A 17526-nucleotide genomic window follows, 5' to 3' on the forward strand; every position below is an offset into this window, starting at 1 on the left:
CCTGTTTAGCTCTTTCATTACCCTTGTTCGTTTCCCCGGGTTATTGAGCCCGTTAACATTCCAGGAACCTATGTTCATTACTTCCCTCCCCCCCCTCCCTCTTGTCTCCCTCCCTTCCCTTTCCTTACTCCGGACACTGCAAAGTCCGTCATTTAGAAAGGACGCTCCGCTCTTACCCCCTGGGCCCCCATACCCCCTCTTCCTCTATCCCATACACCTTTCCCCTCCCCCCTTTTCATTATTGTTATCGATGAATGACCCATCTCCCCATCCTCCCCGCATCTCCCCCCCCCCCAGGCATCAACTCCCCACTAAACATTCAACCTGTAACCAAGTGCATATCATACATTTCTAGTCCATCAATGGTCGTTCTCCTTAAGGGCATCAGGAGGCGCTTTTATCGGGTCTCTTCCCTCTAGTGGTCACCGTCTGCCATGCCGAGTCTGCTCTGGGCTCCTCATTCTCCTGTAGCTGTTTCTCCCTTGCTGGTAGTCCCTTGCATCCCAGCATTCGCAGCGCCTCCCACCCTTCAGCCGGTGTCTTCACCTTCCGAGACTTTCCTTCGACTGTGAGCCAACTTGCAAAGGGGAACAGCCATCGCTATCTAATTCCATTGGCTCTCATGTAGCTAGTCACTTCCCCCATTGCTCTTCGTCTTTGCAACATAATTCCTGCCAAGTCCTGGTATATTCCAATTGTATAATTTTTCCAGTGTATCACTTTCTGCTGCCTCGCCTTCGCCAATATTTTTTCTTTAAGAGGAAAGTCCAAAAAACATGCTATAATGTCTCTCGGGGCGGAGTCCCTTTGAGGACTCGCGCTGCGATGTACTCTTTGCAAGCTGATGTTTCGTTGCCCAGCTTCACCCTCCGGGTTCAAAATATACTGGCACAATTCCTGGATTACCGCCTTACAATTGCTAAAAATATCCAGTTCTGGAATTCCTTTGAACCGTAAGTTATTACGGCGGGATCTATTTTCCAAGTCCTCCACTTGATCTTTTAACTGCTGGATCTCTGCTACTGTTTTGTGGGACTCGGCTTTATTACTCTGAGCTTCAGCTTGCACTGTTTCCATCTTCTTCATTTCATCCACCCGAGACCCTATATCTCTGATCTCTGTCCTGATCTCTCTGAGTGTACTCTGGATATCTTTTTGGTACCCTTCCAGATCAGACTTCAGCTCCCTGAACCATCCCACCACGTCTGCTTTGGTGATTTCTTCATTGTTCTCACCCAGTTCTCTATGGGTGTCCTCTTCCGAGTCTGAGGGAATCGTGATCATTTTTTCTAGTTCCTGCGTAGTTCCAACCATCTCCTGCTTCGCCTTTCCTGCCTGATCTACAGAATACCGGAAATTTTCAAGACTCTTTTTCGGTGGCATCCTTTATACCACTCATAATTTGTTGAAAAGTCTCTGAAATCCGGTTGTCAGTGCTCTTTGCCCATCTTACTGCACTTGCGGTGTGTTGTTCTATGTCCACCTCCGATATCTCCTGGAGCTCTGTCCCCTCTTGCAATGGCTTATGATGTACTTGTAGGTCGTGTTTCTCTCACACTCCTTTTCTAATCCACCTCTGCTCTCTTCTGGGATTTTTTCCTGTAGTCTATTGACCGTTAGACCATGGGGGGGGAGGAGTGAACTATGGGAGGGAGCCCTTCTCCTGCCTCGTGATTTTTGTGTGTGTCTTCGCGGGTCCCCCTCTCCTACAGCTTCCTGGGAGCCAGCCTGCTGTTTATTCCCCCTTCTGTGCCCCCATGTCTCCTTGGGCTGCTGCTGCAGGGTTCCCCTGCTGCCTCCATGCTGAGCTGACTCCTCCGTTGCAAGGGGGTGGGGGGACTCTCAGATATGCTGACTCCCTCTCCACTCACTAGCCTCCGTTGTTCCCTCCTCAGCTCTTCTCCCCCTCTCGGCGTCCAGGGCATCTCAGGAGCTCTCTGCTGTTCTCTCCGCCTGCCCCTGTCTCCTATCTCCTCAGGCTGGCTTCCTCCTCGCGGCTACGGCCGCCATCTTGGATTGTGCCGAGACACTTGTGCTGCTCTCCCCGCTCCGTCTGGGCGATTTCGCTGGTGCCGCTCACCTCTTTTTGCTCCCGCCAACTTCCGCCTTTGATATCTTCCACCGGGAGGGGTTCCCGTATTCGTGGGGCCGGGGGCCTCGATCAGGGATTTGCGGAGCTCAACTCGCGGCAGCCATATTGGTTTTCTGCTCCACCGGAAGTCGAGGCAAGATTTTTCTTGACTAAATCTATGTTGGCTTTGTTTCAGTAGTCCATGCTTATATATATGATTATAATTTTGTTCTTTATAATAGTTTCTACCATTTTGCTCTGCACTGACATCATGCTTACGGGTCTATAATTTTCCCGATCACCCTGGAACCCTTTAAAAAAAATTGACATTACATTGGTCACCCTTCAGTCTTCTGGTACCATGCTTGATTTTAAAGATAAATTACATATTACTGACTATAGCTCTGCAAGTTCATTTTTCAGTTCAGTACTCTGGGATGTATACCATCCTGTCAAGTGATTTGCTACTCTTCCATTTGTCAACTTTTCCCCATTACATCTTCCAGGTTTACAGAGATTTGTTTGTTTCTCTGAGTCATCAGCATTGAATATCATTTCTGGCAGTAGTGTCACTCCCAAATAGTATACTTAATGTGGAAAGCAAAAATACCAAAACAGGAAAACAAAATTTTGTTAGACTGTTAATGAGAGAGAATTTAAACAGTCTTATATAAATGCCAGAATTTTTAATCAAATGAAACTTCAACTGCCAAGGAAGGCGAGATAACTCTGCCTATTCCCCATTGGCTTACTATCACAGGTTTCTTACTCACCCAATAAAAAAGGAGCAATAAAAAAACTCCCAAAGAAAGAGAGAAGAAAGAATTGCTCTCTTAAAAAAACAAACAAATAACAACTGGGTTTTGACGTGCAATATACAGAAATATGTCAAAAGTTCAGTTTCATCTCAAATAATAATCACTTTATAGGTTACAACCCCCCCCCCCCCCCCCACATACTCAGAAAAGAGCAACTACCTATTGTTCACAGATAAAAATTGAAAGTCACTTATCTGACAACACCTCTTCTGAAAATATTATTCATCGGTGAAACAGAATAATTTGAACGTTGCTGTGACACAGTTGAACAATTTGTTTGCCTTACTTATCAGCACTTTGCATTTGACTTGCCATTCCTTATCCTGTTTCCTGTTATTTTCAGTCGCATTCTTACTTTTTCTGAAAGCTTTTCTTTTAGTTCTAATATCTTCTTTCACATCACTTTTTAACCATGCCAACTATCATTTGGCCTTCTTTGCTCCTCTTTTAATAGATGGAATATATCTAGTCTGGGCTTGCAGGATGGTATTTTTGAATAGTATCTATGCCTGATGTAAATTTTTGACCTTTGCAGCTGCTTCTCTAAATTTTTTTTTGACCATTCTCATGTTTTCATAGTCTCCTTTTTGAAAGTTAAATGCTAACATATTGGATTTTGTGTGTGTACTTACTCCCGAGAATATATTCAATCTGGTCATGTTATGATCAGTGTTATCAAGTGGCCCCAGCACCATTACCTCCTGCACCAGATCATGTGCCCCACTAAGAACTTTGTCTAGAATTGTTCCCCCTTCTTGTTGGTTCCTGAACCAGCTGCTTCATAAAGCAGTCCTTGATTTCATCAAGGAATTTTACTTCCCTAGCAAGCCCTAATATTACGTCGGAGTTAATGCGCCTAATAATTTGAGCGTTGGAGCTCCTAGAATTTGTTATACGTTACCCCACGTTCTACCTTCTCTTGGTCCAGCGATTCGAATACATAGGAGCACTGCTTGACACATTGCAGGCTTGGGCTGCCCAGTTGGGTTTTCAGGACTTCCACAATAAGTATGCTTGAGATCTATTTGCATACAGCGGAGACAGTGTTTGCAAACAGATCTCGTGCATATTCATTATAATAAAGATCAAGTGTTGACTTGTATCTATTTTAAGATCTTAGTATTCCCTGCTTCTTCCTGTGCCACTCTAATATAGCAAAAAAAAAACAAAAAACCCCACATTTTAAATAATTGTTTTAAACATTTTTAAGGTGCTCAATACATCACCATAACTCCACCCTGGGATATTATGGTATCCAGATGAAAATCACCACACCTTCAGCTAGATCAAATGCGTCTTTCCAATGTTGTATAATAATAAAAATAAAATTACTTATCTTTGCTATATGTGCTTCAATTGTCCTTTTTCTATTTGAATAAATATCCCAGAGGGAATTTGCCAATTAGTTCTCCACCTTGTGAAAAAATATCCAAAATTAGCACAGATGAAATGAAAAAAGATCCAACAATGGTACTTCCAAAGAAATTCAAGATGGTTCTGTAAATGTCTCTTTGAAGGTATACCGCATATCACAGTTGTCCTTTACTCCTCAAACCACCGTCATGGACCAGAATATTGTTTCCATTTCTCCTCTTCTATCTTTAAGGTATTTGCTATACTCAGTCCACAAACGTTAACATACTACTTCGTCTGTGAAGTCAATCCAAATCATTTTGTACTATCTGACAGCTCATCAGTCTCGCATGGTGGATCACTAATTGGCAAGTTCCCGCTGGTATATTTATTCAAATAGAAGGAAAATGGAAGCGTGTATAGGAAAGATAAGCAATTGTATTATTATTGTACAACATTGCAAACACACATTTGACCTAGCACTGAAGATGCGGTGATTTTCTTCTGGATACCATAATATCCCAGGGTGGAGTTATGGGGATGTACTGAGGACCTTAAAAATCATTAAAAACTTACTTATTAAAGATTAATCATTAATAAAAATGTTTTATTATATATTTAGAGTGATATAGGAATGGACAGTGATTTATATTTGAGATTTTAAAAGTAGATAGAAGTCAACATTTGATCTTTATTATAGTCATTAGTGATTTGTTGACTAAGAAATCAGTTTAACTAACCCAGAAAATTTGAAAGTATGCATATTCATTGGGGAAATTCTGATTCTCCGAGGACAAGGAGGCTGCTTATTCTTACACGTGGGTTGACATCCACGTCAGCCCGGGAATCAGCATTTTGCAATAACAAAGAACAAAAAACTTTGCTAGAGTCTTCTGGCGCGCGTGCACCACGCATGCGCGTACCTCGGTTACCTTTTTTTTGTGACGAGGTGCGGCAGGTTCCTCTTGTGCTCCTCGTTCTGGCCCGGGAAAGAATTCTTCTGAAGAGCGATTTTTTTTTTGCATGTTTTTTTCTTGTTTTCTTTATTTTCTTTAAATAAAAATTTAAAAAACGCTTATGACCCCCCTTTTTTCCCCTTAATCCTCAGTCTTTTTTTTTGTCCAATTTTGTTTCCTTTCTTTTTTGACGCGGCCGGCTTTCTCCTTATTTTTGTGCCCCTTTTTATTGGCACAGTTGAGTCTTTTGATTTTGCCGGAGCCATTTTTCCTTCCATGTCTTTGAGGACACCCAGTGGATTCAAACGTTGTACTCTGTGCAACCAGATCATTTCAGGTACCGATACCCATTCCTGGTGTATCCAGTGCCTTGGGCCCGACCACAGCCCAGCTGCGTGTGCTCTGTGTCATTGTATGAAGATGCAGACTCGAGAAGCCCAACGCGAGAAACATTTGGGGGCTTGGTTTCGTCCTTCGACGTTGGCATCGACATCGGTACAGAGGTCAGCGGCGTCGATGTCGAGGGAAGCATCGACGTCAGGAGCAGAGGTAATGGCTGCTGAGAGACCAAGTCGCGCTGGGAATAGTGAGGTGTTGAGTGGGTCTGCACCTATCTCGAGGCCTCCTGCTATGCAGGCCCCCCCGGGACCGACCATCGTCAGACCTGACCCCGAGAAGATGTGAGGATTCCACATTGTCCTCATCTGCACCGAGGAGCCTCGGTGATGGTTATCGAGAGAAGGCAAATAAGCACCATCACCATTCTCCTTCTACACACGGTGCCGGGAGCTCCAGGGCGTCAAAGGACTCGGCACCTGAGAAGCATCAGCGCAGAGAGGATCGCTCCCCCTCCATACAGGAGGAGCTGATGCGTCGGACTCTTAGCAGCCCAGTACCTGCACCTGAGCCTCAGCAGATTCTGCAACCAGCTGCTCCACCGACCTCGCAGCCTTCTCTGATGGCGGCTTTCGACGAGCGCATCTGGGCCCTGCTTCCAGAACTTCTGGAAGGACTGCTGCGCCAGTCTGCTTCGTTGTCGGGGTGCTTGTGCCATCCGTGCCGACTGCTGCAGCAGCGTCTGGACCTTCACCTGCGGTGAGGTCCCTGTCCTCAGTGTCGCTTGCAGCACCGGTGTCAGCTGTCACCCAGGTTGACTCCCCTTCGACGTTGGCGGAGGAAGCTTCGCCGCAGTCCATGTGGGCGTTGGCCTATCGACCGCCATCGAGGATGGTGATCCTCGGCGTCGAGGCAGGCTCAGTCTCGGAGTTCCCTTAGGGGGAGGTACTTTCTGATACTGAAGAGGAGCATTCGTGGGAGTCATTTCTTCTGATGAGTCTATGGTATTCCCTCTGATCCTTCCCCTCCACCTGAAAGGAGACTGTCTCCTCCTGAGAGTCTCTGTTTTACATCTTTTATCTGGGAAATGGCTACTGCTAGGAGGATGAGCCCAGGGCTGAGATGCTCGAGGTCCTAGATTATTCCTCTCCACCTAAGGAGGCTGTGACGGCTCCTTTGCATAAAGTACTCAGGGAAGTCCTTATGCGAAACTGGTCATTCCTCTCTCTGGTCCTGTGATCCCGAAGAAAGCTGTTTTCCAGTATCGGATCCATGCTGAACCTGGGTTGATGAGGTCTGCTACCCACAATTCCGTGGTGGTGGATTCTGCCCTCAAAAGAGCCAAGAGTACTCGGGACTATGCCTAGGTGCCCCCAGGCAGAGAAGCTAGGACCTTGGACTCTTTTGGGAAGAAGACATATCAGGCTGCTATGCTAGCTGCCCATATCCAGTCTTACCAGCTCTTCACGAGCGTTCATTTGCAGAACTCGGTGAGGCAGCTGTCTACCTTGGTCAATGCCCTCCCGACCGAGCAGGCTGAGCCTTTTCACCAAAGAGTCAGGCAGCAGAAGGCGTAAATTCCTGGCCAGGGGCACTTACGACTCTTTGACGTGGCATCTAGAATCGCTGCTCAGGGTATAGTAATGCGCAGACTCTCATGGCTGTATGTCTCTGAACTGGATCATTCAGTCCAGCAGCAGATGACAGATGTACCTTGCCGGGGGGAGGGGAGATAATCTTTTTGGAGTGAAGGTAGAGGATCTTGTTGACCAGATCAAGAAGCATAATGATGCTATGGATTCTCTCGTGCCGGGCGCCTTCTGCTACAACCTCCTCAACTAGGAGGTTTTTTGGTGGGAAGCGGAGTGCTGTCTATTCCTATGCTAGGCATAGGTACACTCTGGCTTCTCGACAGCCTAGCCAGGCTCAGCCCTAGCATGCTCTTTTCTCGTCAACAGCGTGCGCCTAAGGCCCCTGCTGCTCCACGGACAAAGCAAGGAACAAGCTTTTGACTGGCTCCAGTTAAGCATAGCTGCAATAAAAGTGTGCGTACTGGGCTGCAGGAGGTTGATGTTTTTTCACCAAAGGTGGCCTCTCGTAACCTCCGACAGGTGGGTTCTTCAAATAGTCCGGTTAGGATACACCCTCAATCTGGAATCCAAACCTCCAAATTGCCCACTGGGAGCTTATTCTTACAGCTCCCAGCACAGGCAGGTACTTGCAGAGGAACTCTCCGCCCTTCTAAAGGTCCATGCGGTCAAACCTGTTCCACCAGGGGAAGAAGGGCTGGGATTCTAGTCCAGGTACTTCTTTGTGCAAAGGAAAACACGGGGGATGCGTCCCATCCTAGACCTAAGGGCCCTGAACAAATTCCTAGTCCGAGAAAAGTTCAGGAAGGTTTCCCTAGGCACCCTTCTTCCCATGATTCAGAAGAACGATTGGCTATGCTCTCTGGACTTAAAGGATGCTTACACACACATTTTGATACTCCCAGCTCACAGGAAGTATCTTCGATTTCGGCTGGGAGCACAGAACTTTCAGTACCATGTACTGCCCTTTGGCCTGGCGTTTGCACCCAGAGTGTTTACAAAGTGTCTAGCAGTGGTCGCAGTGTTGCTAAGCTGACTGGGAGTGCATGTATTTCCTTATCTTGACAATTGGTTGGTAAAGAGCACCTTGGAGGAAGGTGCTCTGGAATCCATGCGAATGACTGTTCAGGTACTAGAGCTACTGGGGTTCGTAATAAATTACTCCAAGTCCCATCTCACTCCTATTCAGAAATCGGAGTTCTTTGGAGCACTCCTGGACTTGAAAACAGCTTGGGCTTATCTCCCTGAGACAAGGGCAGACAACCTCCTGTCCCTGGTGTCCATAGTTTGAGCGCCTCAGCAGGTCACAGCTCAGCAGATGTTGAGACTCTTGGGGCACATGGCCTCCACAGTTCATGTAACACCCATGGCACGTGTACATATGAGATCAGCTCAATGGACCCTAGCTTTCCAGTGGTGTCAAGCTGCAGGGAATCTGGAGGATGTAATCCAACTGTTCACCGATTTTCGAAATTCTCTTCAGTGGTGGACAATCCGGTCCAATTTGACCATGGGACAACCATTCCAAATTCCTTAGCCACAAAAAGTGCTGACGACGGATGCGTCCCTCCTAGGGTAGGGAGCTCATGTAGATGGGCTTCACACTCAAGGAGCCTGGTCCTTCCGGAAAACAGGCCTTCAGATCAACCTCTTGGAATTACGAATGATCTGGAACTCTCTGAAGGCTTTCAGAGATTGGCTGGCCAGCCAATCATCTTGATTCAAACAATCAGGTTACGATGTACTATACCAACAAGCAGGGGGCACTGGATCTTGCCCTCTGTGTCAAGAAGCTGTCCAGATGTGGCTTTGGGCACGCCGTCATAGCATGTATCTCCAAGCCACTTATCTGGCAGGTGTAAACAACAGTCTGGCCAACAGGCTGAGCAGGGTAATGCAACCTCATGAGTGGTCACTGAATATGGGCATAGTCCGCAAGATCTTCCGGGCATGGGGCACCCCCTCAGTGGATCTTTTTGCTACTCAAATTAATCACAAGGTCCCTCTGTTCTGTTCCAGGCTTCAGGCCTATGACAGACTAGCGTCAGACGCCTTTCTCCTTCATTGGGGAACAGGCCTTCTGTTTGCCTGTCCTCCCATACCTCTTGCTGAAACTCAAGCAAGACCGCTGAACCATGATCCTGATTGCACCTTTCTGGCTGCGTCAGATTTGGTTCACTCTTCTTCTGGAGTTGTCCTCCAAGGAGCCGTGGAGATTGAAGTGTTTTCCAACCCTCATCACTCACAATCAGGGGTCGCTTCTACATCCCAACCTCCAGTCTCTTGTTCTCATGGCCTGGATGTTGAGACCTTAGAATTCGCCTCCTTGGGTCTTTTAGAGGGTGTCTCCCGAGTCTTGCTTGCTTCCAGAAAAGATTCCATGAAGAGGTATTATTCTTTCAAATGGAGGAGGTTTTTCCGTCTGGTGTGACTTCAAGGCCCTAGATTCTCTCTCTTGTCCTACACAGACCCTGCTTGAATACATTCTACACTTGTCAGAGTCTAGTCTCAAGACCAACTCCGTAAGGGTTCAGCTCAGCACAATTAGTGCTTATCATCGGCATGTAGAGTGTAAGCCTATCTCTGGACAGCCTTTAGTTGTTCGCTTCATGAGAGGTTTGCTTTTGTCAAAGCCCCCTGTCAAACCTCCACCAGTGTCATGGGATCTCAATGTCGTTCTCACCCAGCTGATGAAAGCTCCTTTTAGGCCATTGAATTCCTGCCATCTGAAGTTCTTCACCTGGAAGGTCATTTTCTTGGTGGCTGTTACTTCAGCTCGTAGGGTCAGTGAGCTTCAGGCCTTAGTAGTGGATGCACCTTACTAAGTTTCATCACAACAGAGTAGTCCTCCGCACGCACCCTAAGTTCCTACCAAAGGTGGTGTCGGAGTTCCATCTGAACCAGTCAATTGTCTTGCTAACATTTTTCCCCCAACCTCATACCCACCCTTGTGAAAGCAGCTTGCACACCTTGGACTGCAAGAGAGCATTGGCCTTTTACGTGGAGCGGACGAAGCCCTTCAGACAGTCCGCCCAGTTGTTTGTTACTTTCGATCCCAAAAGGAGGGGAGTCGCCATCGGAAAACGCATAATCTCCAGTTGTCTAGCAGATTGCATTTCCTTCACTTATGCCCAAGCTGGGTTGACTCTGGAGGGCCATGTCATGGCTCATAATGTTAGAGCCATGGCTTCATCGGTGGCTCACTTACCATATTGCAGCTTCCATTGAAGAGATTTGCAAAGCTGCAATATGGTATTCAGTCCACACATTCACATCTCACTACTGCCTTGAGCAGGATACCCGACACGATAGTCAGTTTGGGTAGCTTGTGCTCAGAATCTGTTTGGAGTTTAGAATCCAACTCCACCCCCCTAGTCCCATTTTATTCTGTTCCAGGCTGCGCACTCAGCTAGCTGTATATAGTTTCAGGTTAACCTATATTACGTCATCGCCATTACGAGGCCCAATTGACCAGTGTTTATTGTTTTGAGTGAGCCTGGATGCTAGGGATACCCCACGTGTGAGAATAAGCAGCCTGCTTGTCCTCGGAGAAAGCGAACATACTTGCCTGTAGCAGGTATTCTCCGAGGACAGCAGGCTGATTATTCTCACAATCTCTCCCACCTCCCATTTAGAGTTATTTGTTATGCTTTTTGATTTAACTGAGGTATGCGCTCGCGCGGCGTGCGGGAAGTCAGTCCGCACATGTGCGCGGTGCGTGTTGCACGCGCACCAGAAAACTCTATGAAAGTTTTTTGTTCTTTGCTATGGCAAAATGCCGATTCCCGGGCCGATGCAGACATCAACCCAAGTGTGAATAATCAGCCTGCTGTCCTCGGAGAATACCTGCTACAGTTAAGTATCTTTGCTAAACCTGACTGGGTTGAGGACTGAGGTTAGACACCCCTGGGGTACACCTCAGTGCAAGTGGTTGTCACGTCTGTGGCCGTGACCCCTCTCAGACTCACCTTATTTCCTGTGGTCAGCTTCTAAGCTGGCTTCTGTCTGTTCTTTGTGAGTTAGTTCTGTCTCTGTCTCTGTGTGCTGGCTGTATTAGATTGTCGGTGTGCTGTCACCCATTCCAGATTTCAACTCAGTCCAGTCCGGATCTTCCAGGCTGCCCGACCCTTAGTTGCCTGGTGATTGTTGCACCTGAGTCTCAGCTGCCTGCTGGGCTTATTAGCCTTTTGGAACCTCTCTGCCTTTGCCTTTGCATTGCGTCTAAGGCCCTGGTATGTTGGTGCTTGTTACACTTCTGCTAGTCCAGTGATTTGTCTGAGATTCTTGCCTTGATTCTTGCCTGTTTCTAGTTAGTCTGTGTTTGGTTTAGGTTAGGTTTTACTTGTTTTCCTAGCCTTGTTTCTGGTTTGTATCGCAGTGTTTAGTTTCTGTTTGTGTGCTGGCTTTGTGGCTTCTTGCAGCTTTTAGTTCTGTGTCTTGTTAGTCAGTGTTTTGTTCCCTGTTTCAGTGGCTGCTTGCAGCTTCCAGTTTCTGTCCCCTAGCTTGTACTGTCCCTGCCTTGTGTTGTATTGTCTTGCCCAGTTTCCTGCCTTGCTGCCCATGTTCCTTCCTTTCCCCTCTGACACTCAGTCCCTGTGCTGCCTTGCTGTTATCCAGTCCTGCCCTGTCCTGCAAAGTCCTGTTGGCCACCTGAAGCTGGGAGCTCAACTCCTGGTGGAAAGTGGCCAGGTACAGGTGAAGCCTAACTGCTTGCCTGAGATTTGCCTAGCCTCCAGTGTGGGGTGGTTTTGCCTGCCACTGCCGCTCCTCGGCAGGGGTCCAAGGGCTCACAACCCAGTTTCCAGCTTTGAAAATGTGACAGTGGTGTACGTCACTAATATATAACAGGTTTATTTGCTCAGGCTTTTCTTTTACCAAGTAGTTTTGTCATCTGGAACTTTGTTTATCTGCCCGGTTTCAAATGAGTGGGTACCTTATTGTATCTGTTAAGTGCAAGCAGGGTTAATCCGCAAATGAAAATTCTCCTATTCTTTTTTTAAAGGAGCATAATTGAATATGCATTTTAAGAGATATAGAAACTGGCCTGTAATGTTTAAAAAGTTATTGTTTCTTCCAACAGCAAACTGTTTGTGGCTTTGACTTACTGCGTGCTAGTGGTCAGTCCTATGTCTGTGATGTGAATGGCTTCAGCTTTGTGAAAAACTCTATGAAATACTATGATGACTGTGCAAAAATTCTTGGGTAAGAATCTATGCATGTTATACATATATATATATATTTTTTTGTGTGTGTGTGTAGCTTTCACAGTGCTGCAAGTGCAAATGTACATTAAAATATATAGTGTGCTGACCTGGTGTCTGAATGGCAGTTCTGTTCTCTGCCATGTGGAAGACTTGGGTTTAATTCCTCAACTTTTACTTTGGTAGGCAATATTCATCATACCCCTGGAGAGTAAGCTTCTGTTCATAAATTCTACGTACTGGTTAGATTTCAGGCTGGGGTCTCTTGCCAAGGACTGTTGCTGCAGTAACTGGACTAGTAAGGGCTTGTAAAGCAAAAAAAAACAAAAAAAAATTAAAAAGCCCCAAGGTATTTGCAGAATGTTCATGGAACCAGAGCCTAATACAGTCTAGTTTCAGTTAGCTGGATGCTTGATGGAACAGGAAAATATAGCCATATCAAAAACAAATGTAATGCAAATGTCTGATCTTCCTTTTCAGGTTACATATAGAAAACATACTGCCATAAAAAATGACATCCTACACTACTGAGTATATTGACAAACAGCAAGGCCATATTCCAATCAGTCTTCAACGTAGCTGAGACTAGAGAAGCAAATGATAGTCCCACTCCCCATGAAATATCTCCTCAGCATTTCACCTACTATAAAATGGAGAGAATAAACAATTCATTCAACTTGCAAAACTTTAACATTACTAGACTATAGCATGAAGATCCTGTGTTGTAAATCTGATATATTAACCATCTGGTGTAAACTCAAATAAATAAAGGGTAAAATTGACATAGAGGGGCTTATGCACCCTTAGTCAATTGAATATAACCATTCTACCCTTCTCTGAACTAACTATAAAATATGGTCCCCTCTGTTCTTAGAGGCCTTCAAATTGACACAATGTGTAACAACTAATAGATCAAATGTAAAACATGATAACCAATATCTCACACAGATAAAATGTGCTCTTGAGTTTTAGTAGAAAACCAATGCTTAATTATCATACATGATATATGAATGTCTATTAATTTGTTCATTTTGAAGTGAGAAATTGTATCATATTCAAAACGTACATAGGAGGACCTTGCTCTGAGGCATCTAGTTCAGCAGTGATCCATAGGACACTTATCAACTGTGAGTCCTTACCTGGACAAGCTTCTTTCTTGCCAGCATACAGACTGTTGTCATTTGAATCGCGCTGCTAGCGTTGACATCAGCACTTTTTGACAACATAGGGAAGACTGTAGGGTATATTCAGGAGGACAAACTCCTAATATATATCCCAAGGTACTTGGCTGACAGAACACTGCTAAACAGCAGTGATTCTGGATACGTTTCTAGGGGAAGCATACCTCTTTGGCCCTATGGCTAACTAGCTGTACTAATGAAAGGAACAATGCCACAGATGGAATATATATTATTTATTAGGTAAAGAAATATATATATATAGTTCTGAAGCAAAATGCAAAGCAAAATACAAAATAACTTGCTATAAAAATAGATTATCACCAAAATATAGATAATGATATATGATTATCCAAATGGGCTATCTAAATGAGTGATTGCACACTAATCACAATACTGATATCCTAATGATTATTATGAGAACTTATACCACATGTCTTATGCAAAATACACAGTTAGCAGCTAAATTCAGACCATAAATCCTGACATAAAACCAATCTGTCACAGACAAAAGCCGTGAACTAACTATCCCCTAACTAATAGGTAGTAAACCCTGTTATCTCACCCTGCAGTCCGTGGCAGACTTATAATGGTAAAGAAGTGGATTCCTCCTCTGAGACTCAAGCTGAAGCCTCAGTGAGTCTCTCAGTCCAGGAATAGTCCAAGGTCGGTATTCTGGATACAGATGGCACAGTCTTTAGGTAAGGCAATATATTGTAGCTGAGCTAACCTTGTTAGTTTATTACATGGTCTGCAGTTCACTGGTGTTTTAGGAAATCAGTTTCGTGCTCTCTCTCTCTCTCAGAGCCTTCTATCCTCCAGCAAGTCTTCTAATCTTCTCCTTTCTGTTCTCCTTCTTCAGTCCAACATTGACATCCAAGGGTCAGATGATACCTGTGGACCAATCACAGACAGTGTAATAATGTCCAGCCAGCTTCATGGTCATGAAAAGAGGCCTTTGTTATAACAAAGAAAGTGTTATCAATGGCATGTAAACCTCCCTGTCGGATCCCATGCTCTTGGAGCCATCTGTGTCTCTCTCCTCCATTCTTCCCAGGAGATAACTGGGCTAGTTTGCAACAAATAATATGGCCTTGGATGAAGTCATCATGGTATGCTCAGCAGTAATTTTCCTTTTGTAGAAAAGCTGGTTTCTGATGAATTCAGATGTATGCAGGCCACAGGCAGAAGTATCCATATTGTTATAACAGAATGGTTCAGACGTATATAGGCCCCAGACCAACAAAGGTAAGATCACAGGTAAATACTCCTACAAGACCTTGCTCTGAGGTATCAAGCTCAGCTCTGAGCCACAGGACACTTATCAACTGTGAATCCTTCTTCTTGGACAAGATCCTCTCCTGGCAGTATACAGACTGTTATCATTTGAATTGTGCTGTTAGTTCTGACAATCAGCACTTTCTCACATAGGTAGACCTTGCTCTGAGGCATCCCACCGAAGAGGCATGCCAAATCGGCACATCCCTTTGTGCATATCTTCGGACTGCGTCGGGCATGGCTTGTTAGAATAGGGTAGCTCCCTAGTCTTTCATCTGCCCTTGACAGTCTGTAAATGTGAGTGTTTACCATGCTGTGTCAAATTAACTTTGTTGCTAGGCTCTGCTATGTTGATCTGTGCACTGTGGCTCTGTCCTCACGCTGCTGCACTAGAGGTTCCATGTTCAATCCCTATTATAATCTCTCGTAGGATTAGTCGCTTAGTCCTTATCCGAACAACCTTGTTCCGGTCAAGCTTCTATCATTCTCGTGTGAGGAAAGGCACTTCCTTCTCCGGACGTCATTTAATCACCTTACCTTCATTTAGTTCGATCTCCATCTCCTACCTCCCTATTCCAATTGGATATGTAAATGCTAGGTCAGTGGTCAGTAAAACTGATATTATTAGTGACTGGTTGCTGGAGAAACAATTTGGTTTTTTTGGTTTCTAAAATGTGGTTTCATTCAACAGAAGATCCTTTACTCAATGCTTTATGTCCCTCAGGTTACACGATCCTTCATCAAACTAGAACTAAACAGAGAGGGGGTAGAATCAGTGGTGTGCTGGAGCCGGCTCTGTCCGGCTCGCAAGAGCCGCTTGTTAAATTTTGATAGCTCTTGCGAGCCGGTTGTTCTTGGGGGCGAGCTGGCTCCATTATGGGAGGTAAGCATGGCAGGAGGGCGCCATCACAGGTCATGTTTACCTCCCCTCCCGCTCCCAAACATGTCCAACGATGTCCTTTGCTCCCACCCTCCCCTCCCGCTCCCATCCATCTTTTTGTATTACCTCCGTTGAAGCGCCGCGTTATTTAAAGCCATGCTGCCTGTCTCCAGCCTTCCCCTGCTTGCTTCTTGATGATGTTCGTGCCCTTAATCCCGCCTTCTGACGTCATTCTGATGTCATTTCCTTTTTCTGCGAAGGCGGGACTGAGGGAACGAACATCATCACGAAGCAAGCTGGGGAAGGCTGGAGACGGGCAGCAGGGCTTTAAATAATGCCGGCGCTTCGACGGAGGTAATACAAAAAGGTGGATGGGAGTGGGAGGGGAGGATGGGGGCGACGGAGAATCGCTGGACATGGATGGGAGCGGGAGGGCAGTGGAGGGAGGAGAATCGCTGGGCATGAATGGGTAGAGGGGGCAGGGGAGAGAAAAGAATTGCTGGGTATGGATGGGTAGAGGGGGGCAGGGGAGAGAAGAGAATTGCTGGCTATGGATGGATAGAGAGGGGCAGGAGAGAGAGGAGAGTTTCAGGACATGGATGGAGGGGAGGGCAAGAGAAATTCTGGACATGGATGGAGGGGAGGGAAGGGAGAGAGAAGAAATGCTGGACATGGAGGGAAGATAGAGGAAGGAGATTAGATGAGGGAAAAGGAAGTGAGGAGAGAAACTGCACATGGATGGAGAAAATAGGCAGAAGCTGGATCCACTGTACAGTCAAGTCTGCGGAGGACCAGAAATGAAGAAGAAAGGAGGAAAGAAAAGAAATAAATGGAAAGGAAGCCCTGGAAACGGAGTCAAGGGAACAGATAAAGAGCAGCAGAATCAGATACTGGGCCAGCATGATCAGAGAAACAAAGTCACCAGACAACAAAGGTAGAAAAAAATAATTTTATTTTCATTATAGTGTTTGGCATATGTCCACTTTGAGAATCGGGGCTGAACGTTAAAAGTTTATATTTATTTACTTCTTTATGGCATTTTATCCCAAATTAAACATGAATTAGATTGGAACCTGGGATCATTTAATTTTTTTTTCCTGGCGAGAGTAATGCATTGCCCCCCCCCCCCCTGGCTAAAGCCAGCTCTGCAATTTTGGGGGGGGGGGCACAGAGGTGGGTGGGGGGGCGCAGAGGTGGACGGGGGGGGGCGTCGAGGTGGATAGGGGGGGGGCGCCGAGGTGGACCAGGGAGAGAGCCTGTTGTTAAAAATTTACCAGCACACCACTGGGTAGAATTGCTATCATTTATAAGGCCTTCTTAAAAGTGGAACAATTATCCCAACTGAACTCTTCTGCTCTCAAGCTTTTTGCCTTCAAATTTAAGTGATCGTGCATTGCTGGAGCCCATATGCATTGTTTTGTTCTGTCACCCTCTAGGAAGCTGGTCTGCCTCGGAAAGATATTTTACTGAATTCCTCTCAAATATTTGTGTTAAATATGTTAATGTCTTATAAGTAGGTAATATTAACTTCCATCTTGATAACCCTAGGGATGTCAAGACAAAGAGCTTACTTGATTTTTCTTGCCTCCTGGTGATTTTTTTCTGCCATATTCCCATCATCTGGCTTACATAACTATGCATATGGAGAATTTCTACTTCGGAATCCCATCCTGGTGTTATGTCACTTGGTCAGACCATAATACTCTGGAGTTCACTCTTTACTGGAGGGAAGTTCCTAGATCTTTTCAGTCCACTGTCACCTTTCCTTCTTTTAAATTGAGAGGCAGAATTGATCCTGTAAAATTCTGGTCTGTAATCTTTGATAGTCCACAACTTCCAGATGCAGACAGCAAGGATTTCTTGTGT

At 45.6% G+C, this 17526-nt stretch overlaps 1 protein-coding gene across 8 annotated transcripts in view; it reads left to right on the forward strand.

The window, feature by feature from the left end:
- PPIP5K2 (diphosphoinositol pentakisphosphate kinase 2) overlaps window positions 1-17526 on the forward strand; it is a 397208-nt gene that overhangs the window by 133408 nt on the left and 246274 nt on the right. For all 8 annotated transcript variants that reach the window (XM_030193432.1, XM_030193434.1, XM_030193437.1 and 5 more), the window contains one exon: window positions 12204-12325. In XM_030193432.1, coding sequence (XP_030049292.1) covers window positions 12204-12325 — 122 coding nt within the window. The remainder of the gene's footprint in view (window positions 1-12203; window positions 12326-17526) is intronic.

The sequence above is a fragment of the Microcaecilia unicolor genome, chromosome 2 (assembly GCF_901765095.1).
Source record: "Microcaecilia unicolor chromosome 2, aMicUni1.1, whole genome shotgun sequence".
NCBI classification, from domain to species: domain Eukaryota; kingdom Metazoa; phylum Chordata; class Amphibia; order Gymnophiona; family Siphonopidae; genus Microcaecilia; species Microcaecilia unicolor.